General features: G+C 45.6%; 1 protein-coding gene across 1 annotated transcript; it reads left to right on the top strand.

Moving 5' to 3' along the window:
* Positions 1-75: 75 nt before the first annotated feature.
* asmt2 (acetylserotonin O-methyltransferase 2) lies at positions 76-10,460 on the top strand (the record flags this gene model as incomplete). The annotated part of the gene is made up of 3 exons (XM_052506549.1): positions 76-246; positions 322-444; positions 9,833-10,460. Coding segments are annotated over 3 exons (506 nt in total), but the record flags the coding sequence as incomplete, so codon positions are not given.
* Between the last annotated feature and the right edge of the window lie 254 nt (positions 10,461-10,714).

The raw sequence follows: 10,714 nt of genomic DNA, 5'->3' as shown, positions 1-10,714 counted from the left end.
TGGTGATAATGTGTGGTGGTGGTGATATTGTGTGTTGTTGGTGATATTGTGTGGTGATGATATTGTGTGGTGGTGATAATGTGTGGTGGTGTTGTTGGCCTGTTGCAGGTTGTTCGGGGGCTCTGGCCAGGGAGCTGTCCAAGGCCTACCCCTCCTCCTCTGTCACTGTGCTGGACCTTCCTACAGTCATCCAGACAGCCAGACAGCACTTCTCTGAACAGGATGATACCTTCGTGTTTCAGGAGGGTGAGCATCGTTAACCCTCCTAACCTCAACACCTCAGATCATCAGTCTGTATAAATGAATGATGGTGTTTTGTAGGAGACTTCTTTGGTGGAGACATCCCTCCAGCTGATCTGTACATCTTGGCCAGAATCCTCCATGACTGGAAGGAAGAGAAATGTGTTCAGCTGCTGAAGAAGATCCATGCATGTTGTCAACCAGGTGAGTGTTTTATGTTGTCAACCAGGTGAGTGTTTTATGTTGTCAACCAGGTGAGTGTTTTATGTTGTCAACCAGGTGAGTGTTTTATGTTGTCAACCAGGCGAGTGTTTTATGTTGTCAACCAGGCGAGTGTTTTATGTTGTCAACCAGGTGAGTGTTTTATGTTGTCAACCAGGTGAGTGTTTCATAATGTCAACCAGGTGAGTTCCATGTTCAAATAAAATAAAATTCATATCAAATTGTATTGGTCACATACACATGGGTAGCAGATTTTAATGCGAGTGTAGCGAAATGCTTGTGCTTCTGGTTCCGACAGCGCAGAAATATCTAACAACAATTCCCCAACAACTACCTAATACACACAAATCTAAAAAGGGGGAATGAAAATATGTACATATAAATATATGGATGAGCGATGTCCGAGTGGCATAGGCAAGATGCAACAAGATGGTATAGAGTACAGTATTTACATATGAGATGAGTAATGTAAGATATGTAAACATTATTAAAGTGGTATTATTTAAAGTGGCTAGTGATCCATTTGTTAAAGTGGCCAGTGTTTGGGTCTCCATGTAGGCAGCAGCCTCTCTGAGTTAGTGATGGCTGTTTAACAGTCTGATGGCCTTGAGATAGAAGCTGTTTCTCAATCTCTCGGTCCCAGCTTTGATGCACTTGTACTGACCTCGCCTTCTGGATGATAGCGCTGTGAACAGGCAGTGGTTTGAGTGGTTGTTGTCCTTGATGATCTTTTCGGCCGTTCTGTGACATCGGGTGCTGTAGGTGTCATGGAGGGCAGGTAGTTTGTTCTCAAATTTGCTTTATTAAAATCTCCAGCTATGATAAATGCAGCCTCAGGATATATGGTTTCCAGTTTACATAGAGTCCAGTGAAGTTACTTTAGGGCCATCTTGGTGTCTGCTTTAGGGGGAATGTACACAGCTGTGATTATAAATTACGAGAATTCTCTTAGAAGGTAATATGGCCGGCATTTGATTGTGAGGAATTCGAGGCCGGGTGAGCAGAAGAACTTGAATTCCTGTCTGTTGTTATGATTACACCATGAGTTGTTTAGCATGGACAGGAAGGGGAACTCTGTTGTCCTGGAAAGGAATAGCAAGAGGGCCATGCGACATGTTTCTTTTGTGAAACTGTGGATACAACCACAGTCAGGACAATGGACTATAAATGACAGACACTGACCTGGCAAAGCCTGACACACTGCCTAGAACCTGACGAGGCCATTCAACCACAGCCTCGACCTCTAGAGACTCAGACAACAAGTTGTGCATCTGAAGGACTATGTTAGATAGACGTGTTGCCATAATGGATCAGAATAATCTTCGGCACAGTCTGAATCTCAGGGCAGTCTACCCCATCACAGAAACGTTCCAGAAATGTAACCAGTGTTATCAAATCAAATTATATTGGTCACATACACATATTTAGCAGATGTTATTTAGCAGGTGTATTGAAATGCTTGTGTTCATAGCTCCAACAGTGCAGTAGTATCTAAAAATTCACAACAACACACATCTAAAAATAAAAGAATGGAATGAAGAAATTTATAAATATTAGGAGGAGCAATGTCGGAATGGCATTGACTAAAATGCAGTAGATTAGAACACAGTATATACATGTGAAATGAGTAAAGCAGTATGTAAACATTTTTAAAGTGGCCAGTGATTCCATGTATACTGGGCAGCAGCCTCTCCAGTGCAGGATTGAGTAAACCCAGCTTTGATGTCCCTGTACTGACCTCGCCTTCTCGTCTAGTACTTCCGGGTTGGAGCGAGCGGTCGCATCCGCACTTTGCTCCGCAGGTAGTATAACTTTTCATTACATTTCATTACATTTCATTATAGTACAACGGTTTGATTTGTCTAATCTTAGCAATTTCTTCTTAGCTAGCTACATAGCCGTCTTTGTATCAAAGATAATTGCGTAATTATCGTATTTCGTCGTCCTAACGTAGTCTACACTGCTATCTGCCCAGCAGCTAGCCAGCTAGCAAACGTCCACCGTCTACCGAATAGCAGCACTGTAGAAACTATTACACTCAACTGAACAACTTGATTAGTGTAGTGTTAGCTAGCTACATAGTTGTCTTTGCTGTCTTCGTATCCAAGATAATTGTGTAGTTTAGAGTGTGTAGTCTTAGAGTGATTATCTTAATTTACCGAGGTTAGCTAGCCAGCTATTTGTCGTCCTTAACGTAGGAGACACTGCTAGCTAGCCAACAGCTAGCCAACGTCTACCGAATAGAACTTCCGCACTCAACAATCCGGTCGCATTCCGCTTCGCTCCACAGGTAGTATCACATTTTCATTTCATTTCATTACAGCACAACGGTTTGATTTGTTTGATCGTAGCTAGCTACATAGCTAGCTACATAGCCGTCTTTGTATCAATAGCTAGCCAGCTATTGTCGTTCTTTTAACGCAACGTAACGTAATCAACACAACATAGCTAGCCAGCTAGCCCACGAATAGCAGCACTGTAGAAACTATTACACTCAACGGAACGACTTGATTAGTGTAGTGTCAACAATGCAGCCACTGCCAGCTAGCCTGCAAAGTCAACAACGCAGCCACTGCCAGCTAGCCTACTTCAGCAGTACTGTATCATTTTAATCATTTTAGTCAATAAGATTCTTGCTACGTAAGCTTAACTTTCTGAACATTCGAGACGTGTAGTCCACTTGTCATTCCAATCTCCTTGCATTAGCGTAGCCTCTTCTGTAGCCTGTCAACTATGTGTCTGTCTATCCCAGTTCTCTCCTCTCTGCACAGACCATACCAACGCTCCACACCGCGTGGCCGCGGCCACCCTAATCTGGTGGTCCCAGCGCGCACGACCCACGTGGAGCTCCAGGTCTCCGGTAGCCTCTGGAACTGCCGATCTGCGGCCAACAAGGCAGAGTTCATCTCAGCCTATGCCTCCCTCCAGTCCCTCGACTTCTTGGCACTGACGGAAACATGGATCACCACAGATAACACTGCTACTCCTACTGCTCTCTCTTCGTCCGCCCACGTGTTCTCGCACACCCCGAGAGCTTCTGGTCAGCGTGGTTGGTGGCACCGGGATCCTCATCTCTCCCAAGTGGTCATTCTCTCTCTTTCTCCTTACCCATCTGTCTATCGCCCTCCTTGAATTCCATGCTGTCACAGTTACCAGCCCTTTCGCTTAACATCCTTATCATTTATCGCCCTCCAGGTCCCCGGAGAGTTCATCAATGAGCTTGATGCCTTGATTAGCTCCTCCTGAGGACGGCTCACCTCTCACACAGTTCTGGGCGACTTTAACCTCCCCCCGTCTACCTTTGACTCATTCCTCTCTGCCTCTTCTTTTCCACTCCTCTCCTCTTTTGACTCACCCTCTACACTTCCCCCCCTACTCACAAGGCAGGCAATACGCTCGACCTCATCTTTACTAGATGCTGTTCTTCCACTAACCTCATTGCAACTCCCCTCCAAGTCTCCGACCACTACCTTGTATCCTTTTCCCTCTCGCTCTCATCCAACACTTCCCACACTGCCCTACTCGGATGGTATCGCGCCGTCCCAACCTTCGCTCTCTCTCCCCGCTTCTCCCTCTTCCATCCTATCATCTCTTCCCTCTGCTCAAACCTTCTCCAACCCTATCTCCTGATTCTGCCTCCTCAACCCTCCTCTCCTCCCCTTTCTGCATCCTTTGACTCTCTATGTCCCTATCCTCCAGGCCGGCTCGGTCCTCCCCTCCCGCTCCGGGCTCGGGACGACTCCACAGCAGCTCACAGAACAGGGCTCCGGGCAGCCGGCGGAAATGGAGGAAAATCCGCCTCCCTGCGGACCTGGCATCCTTTCACTCCTCCCCTCTCTACATTTTCCTCCTCTGTCTCTGCTGCTTAAGCCACTTTCTACCACTCTAAATTCCAAGCATCTGCCTCTAACCCTAGGAAGCTCTTTTGCCACCTTCTCTCCCTCCTGAATCCTCCTCCCCCTCCCTCCTCCCTCTCTGCAGATGACTTCGTCAACCATTTTGAAAAGAAGGTCGACGACATCCGATCCTCGTTTGCTAAGTCAAACGACACCGCTGGTTCTGCTCACACTGCCCTATGCTCTGACCTCTTTCTCCCTCTCTCTCCAGATGAAATCTCGCGTTTTGTGACGGCCGTCGCCCCAACAACCTGCCCGCTTGACCCTATCCCTCCTCTCTTCTCCAGACCATTTGCGGAGACCTCTCCCTACCTCACCTCGCTCATCAACTCATCCCCTGACCGCTGGCTACGTCTCTTCCGTCTTCAAGAGCGAGAGTTGCACCCCTTCTGAAAAAAACCTACACTCGATCCCTCCGATGTCAACAACTACAGACCAGTATCCCTTCTTTCTTTTCTCTCCAAAACTCTTGAACGTGCCGTCCTTGGCCAGCTCTCCCCGCTATCTCTCTCTGAATGACCTTCTTGATCCAAATCAGTCAGGTTTCAAGACTAGTCATTCAACTGAAACTGCTCTTCTCTGTATCACGGAGGCGCTCCGCACTGCTAAAGCTAACTCTCTCTCTCTGCTCTCATCCTTCTAGACCTATCGGCTGCCTTCGATACTGTGAACCATCAGATCCTCCTCTCCCACCCTCTCCGAGTTGGGCATCTCCGGCGCGGCCCACGCTTGGTTGCGTCCTACCTGACAGGTCGCTCCTACCAGGTGGCGTGGCGAGATCTGTCTCCTCACCACGCGCTCTCACCACTGGTGTCCCCCAGGGCTCTGTTCTAGGCCCTCTCCTATTCTCGCTATACACCAAGTCACTTGGCTCTGTCATAACCTCACATGGTCTCTCCTATCATTGCTATGCAGACGACACACAATTAATCTTCTCCTTTCCCCCTTCTGATGACCAGGTGGCGAATCGCATCTCTGCATGTCTGGCAGACATATCAGTGTGGATGACGGATCACCACCTCAAGCTGAACCTCGGCAAGACGGAGCTGCTCTTCCTCCCGGGGGAAGGACTCCCCGTTCCATGATCTCGCCATCACGGTTGACAACTCCATTGTGTCCTCCTCCCAGAGCGCTAAGAACCTTGGCGTGATCCTGGACAACACCCTGTCGTTCTCAACTAACATCAAGGCGGTGGCCCGTTCCTGTAGGTTCATGCTCTACAACATCCGCAGAGTGCGACCCTGCCTCACACAGGAAGCGGCGCAGGTCCTAATCCAGGCACTTGTCATCTCCCGTCTGGTTACTGCAACTCGCTCTTGGCTGGGCTCCCTGCCTGTGCCATTAAACCCCTACAACTCATCCAGAACGCTGCAGCCCGTCTGGTGTTCAACCTTCCCAAGTTCTCTCACGTCACCCCGCTCCTCCGCTCTCTCCACTGGCTTCCAGTTGGCTTCTCGCATCCGCTACAAGACCATGGTGCTTGCCTACGGAGCTGTGAGGGAACGGCACCTCAGTACCTCCAGGCTCTGATCCAGGCCCTACACCCAAACAAGGGCACTGCGTTCATCCACCTCTGGCCTGCTCGCCTCCCTACCACTGAGGAAGTACAGTTCCCGCTCAGCCCAGTCAAAACTGTTCGCTGCTCTGGCCCCCAATGGTGGAACAAACGCCCTCACGACGCCAGGACAGCGGAGTCAATCACCACCTTCCCGGAGACACCTGAAACCCCACCTCTTTAAGGAATACCTAGGATAGGATAAGTAATCCTTCTCACCCCCCTAAAAGATTTAGATGCACTATTGTAAAGTGGCTGTTCCACTGGATGTCATAAGGTGAATGCACCAATTTGTAAGTCGCTCTGGATAAGAGCGTCTGCTAAATGACTTAAATGTAAATGTATTTGATTTGTATCTGCTTCTTAAATTCCATTTGTTTGGCAGCGCTCTCCTTCTTTTTGTGTGAGGCATGTTGGGTTATGTGGCCCCTCAGGCAGACCTTGAAAGCCTCCCAGGCCACTCCAGATGATGGGGGGAAGGGTAGATTTTCTTTGTACAAGTCAATTTGAGCATTCAAAGAACCTGAAGTAAACATCCAATAATTAACTGCAATTAAGGATCCTCCTACGAAAATTACTTAATTTACTAAAGGGGACAAAGCAGAGATTCACATCAGACCTCAGATATCAGATTCACATCAGATATCAGTATGCTCCCAATTGTGCATGAGAGGGGGGAGACACCACAAGTTGTTGACAGGGCGCACAACAATCAAAACCCCAAAATGCACAACCGGTAGCAATGTTAATCAATCTCTCTCTCTCTCTCTCTCTCTCTCTCTCTCTCTCTCTCTCTCTCTCTGTCTCTGTCTCTCTCTCTCTCTCTCTCTCTCTCTGTCTCTCTCTCTCTCTCTCTCTGTCTCTGTCTCTCTCTCTCTCTCTCTGTCTCTCTGTCTCTGTCTCTGTCTCTCTGTCTCTCTGTCTCTCTCTCTCTCTCTCTCTCTCTCTCTCTCTCTCTCTCTCTCTGTCTCTCTCTCTCTCTCTCTCTCTCTCTCTCTCTCTCTCTCTCTCTGTCTCTCTGTCTCTCTCTCTCTCTCTCTCTCTCTCTCTCTCTCTCTCTCTCTCTGTCTCTGTCTCTGTCTCTCTCTCTGTCTCTCTCTCTCAATTCAATTTAAATTCAATTCAATGACTTTATTGGCATGGGAAACATGTGTTAACATTGCCAAAGCAAGTGAGGTAGATAATATATAAATTGAATATATAAAGTGAAATAAACAATAAAAATTAACAGTAAACATTACACATACAGAAGTTTCAAAACAATAAAGACATTACAAATGTCATATTATATATAAACAGTGTTTTAACAATGTACAAATGGTTAAAGGACACAAGATAAAATAAATAAGCATAAATATGGGTTGTATTCACAATGGTGTTTGTTCTTCACTGGTTGCCCTTTTCTCATGTGTGGGCAGTGAGCACATAGATATGCAAAATCTTTGTTTTCGAATTCTTTGTGGATCTGCCTGAAATATGTCTCTCTAATATGGTCATACATTGGGCAGGAGGTTAAGAAGTGCAAAACAGTTTCCACCTCATGTGTGGGCTGAGAGCCTGTTTTCTCTTGAGCCATGTCTGCCTACGGCGGCCTTTCTCAATAGCAAGGCTATGCTCACTGAGTCTGTACATAGTCAAAGCTTTCCTTAATTTTGGGTCAGTCACAGTGGTCAGGTATTCTGCCGCTCTGTACTCTCTGTGTAGGGCCAAATAGCATTCTAGTTTGCTCTGTTTTTTTGTTAATTCTTTCCAATGTGTCAAGTAATTATCTTTTGTTTTCTCATGATTTGGTTGGGTCTAATTGTACTGCTGTCCTGGGGCTCTGTAGGCCCTACACCCAAACAAGTGTGTTTGTGAACAGAGCCCCAGGACCAGCTCCCTGCTTAGGGACTCTTCTCCAGGTTCATCTCTCTGTAGGTGATGGCTTTGTTATGGAAGGTTTGGGAATCGCTTCCTTTTAGGTGGTTATAGAATTTAACGGCTCTTTTCTGGATTTTGATAATTAGTGGGTATCGGTCTAATTCTGCTCTGCATGCATTATTTGGTGTTCTACGTTGTACACAGAGGATATTTTTGCAGAATTCTGCATGCAGAGTCTCAATTTGGTGTTTGTCCCATTTTGTGAAGTCTTGGTTGGTGAGCGGACCCCAGACCTCACAACCATAAAGGGCAATGGGCTCTATGACTGATTCAAGTATTTTTTGCCAAATCCTAATTGGTATGTTGAAATTTCTGTTCCTTTTGATGGCATAGAATGCCCTTCTTGCCTTGTCTCTCAGATTGTTCACAGCTTTGTGGAAGTTACCTGTGGCACTGATGTTTAGGCCAAGGTATGTATAGTTTTTTTGTGTGCTCTAGGGCAACAGTGTCTAGATGAAATTTGTATTTGTGGCCCTGGTGACTGGACCTTTTTTGGAACACCATTATTTTGGTCTTACTGAGATTTACTGCCAGGGCCCAGGTCTGACAGAATCTGTGCATAAGATCTAGGTGCTGCTGTAGGCCCTCCTTGGTTGGTGACAGAAGCACCAGATCATCAGCAAACAACAGACATTTGACTTGATTCTAGTAGGGTGAGGCCGGGTGCTGCAGACTTTTCTAGTGCCCCGCCAATTCGTTGATATATATGTTGAAGAGGGTGGGGCTTAAGCTGCATCCCTGTTTCACCCCACGACCCTGTGTGAAGAAATGTGTGTTTTTTGCCCATTTTAACCGCACACTTGTTGTTTGTGTACATGGATTTTATAATATCGTATGTTTTACCCCCAACACCACTTTCCATCAGTTTGTATAGCAGACCCTCATGCCAAATTGAGTCAAATGCTTTTTTAAAAATCAACAAAGCATGAGAAGACTTTGCCTTTGTTTTGGTTTGTTTGGTTGTCAATTAGGGTGCGCAGGGTGAATACATGGTCTGTTGTACGGTAATTTGGTAAAAAGCCAATTTGACATTTGTTCAGTACATTGTTTGGAAATGCAGAGTCTGCTGTTAATAATAATGCAGAGGATTTTCCCAAGGTTACTGTTGACTATATTCCACGGTAGTTATTGGGGTCAAATTTGTCTCCCACTTTTGTGGATTGGGGTGATCAGTCCTTGGTTCCAAATATTGGGGAAGTTGCCAGAGCTGTATTTGATCATGTATGATGTTAAAAGAGTTTTAATCTTCTCCTTTCCCCCTTCTGTATAGCCAATTGGAATTTGTTGTCTGTATATTTGATCATTTCATTGAGGATACCATCAACACCACAGGCCTTTTGGGTTGGAGGGTTTTATTTTGTCCTGTAACTCATTCATTGTAATTGGAGCTACAAGACCATCCAGTGGGTTCTGGTAGTCTTTAATAGTTGATTCTAAGATCTGTATTTGATCATGTATATGTTTTTGCTCTTTATTTTTTGTTATAGAGCCAAAAAGATTGGAGAAGTGGTTTACCCATACATCTCCATTTTGGATAGATCATTCTTTGTGTTGTTGTTTGTTTAGTGTTTTCCAATTTTCCCAGAAGTGGTTAGAGTCTATGGATTCTTCAATTACATTGAGCTGATTTCTGACATGCTGTTCCTTCTTTTTCCGTAGTGTATTTCTGTATTGTTTTAGTGATTCACCATAGTGAATGCGTAGACTCAGGTTTTCCGGGTCTCTATGTTTTTGGTTGGACAGGTTTCTCCATTTCTTTCTTAGATTTTTGCATTCTTCATCAAACCATTTGTCATTATTGTTAATTTTCTTCGGTTCTCTATTTGAGATTTTTAGATTTGATAGGGAAGCTGAGAGGTCAAATATACTGTTAAGATGTTCTACTGCCAAGATTACACCTTCACTCTCTCTCTCTCTCTCTCTCTCTCTCTCTCTCTCTCTCTGTCTCTCTCGCTCTCGCTCTCTCTCTCTCTCTGTCTCTCTCGCTCTCTCTCTATAGGTGGTGGGGTTCTGTTAGTGGAGGCTCTACTGTTTGAGAACCGTCGAGGTCCGGTCATGGCTCAGATCTTCTCCCTCAACATGTTGGTCCAGACGGAGGGAAAGGAGCATCCTCCCTCTCAGTACTCTAACATGCTCTCCTTCGCTGGTTTCCACAACGTCCAGGTCTGTCGGACAGGGAAATCCTACGATGCCATCCTGGCCATCAAATGAACCTGTCAGGCTGTTTAGACCATGAAATATCTATGGTTTTAGACAATGACATCTCTATGGTTCAGACTGGATATCTTAGGAAGTATCTATCTTGTGTGAAGCCTCCATATTAGCAGTCTGTCTGCATGAACCTCACCCTTCAGATGCAGCCGACCCGATAGTCTCCTGGTGACTCTGTTATTGGCTAGCTAAGATGACATCACAGTGTTATTCTTTTTATTATTTTTTTTCAGGGTCATGTCTTCTCCCTCAAATGCAAATATTTTGTTTTTCCGTGCATAGAGTCTGTATATTATCTGAGATGTGATAGTGATGTTATTCTCACTTCAAAGACGAGGGAAAATGTGGGCATAACTGTAATGTTCGACCTGTAACCTGTTAGTAATATCCTATTAAAGGAGTTTCCTCAGCAACAACCCATCGTACAGTTATGTTTCTACGGGATACAGTGAGTACACTGGTACCAGAGGTCTGATCCACACACTAGACACAGATGTCAGAATGTCTATTCCACGTTGATTCAACCAGTGTGTGGCCTGTGGGCAGTCTCTGCTGTTGCTCTCTTAACAGCTCTCCTGCTCTATCTAGTGTCACATCTGTGCATCTATTCCTGAAGAACAATTATTTAAGTAGGGTACTGTTCAATGTCCAGGGAGAAGAGAAGGAGTTT

This window comes from Oncorhynchus keta, unplaced genomic scaffold (assembly GCF_023373465.1).
Source record: "Oncorhynchus keta strain PuntledgeMale-10-30-2019 unplaced genomic scaffold, Oket_V2 Un_contig_26638_pilon_pilon, whole genome shotgun sequence".
NCBI classification, from domain to species: Eukaryota; Metazoa; Chordata; class Actinopteri; order Salmoniformes; family Salmonidae; genus Oncorhynchus; species Oncorhynchus keta.
The sequence above is the reverse complement of the archived record's forward strand: the minus strand, read 5'-3'. Positions and strand labels throughout refer to the sequence as shown.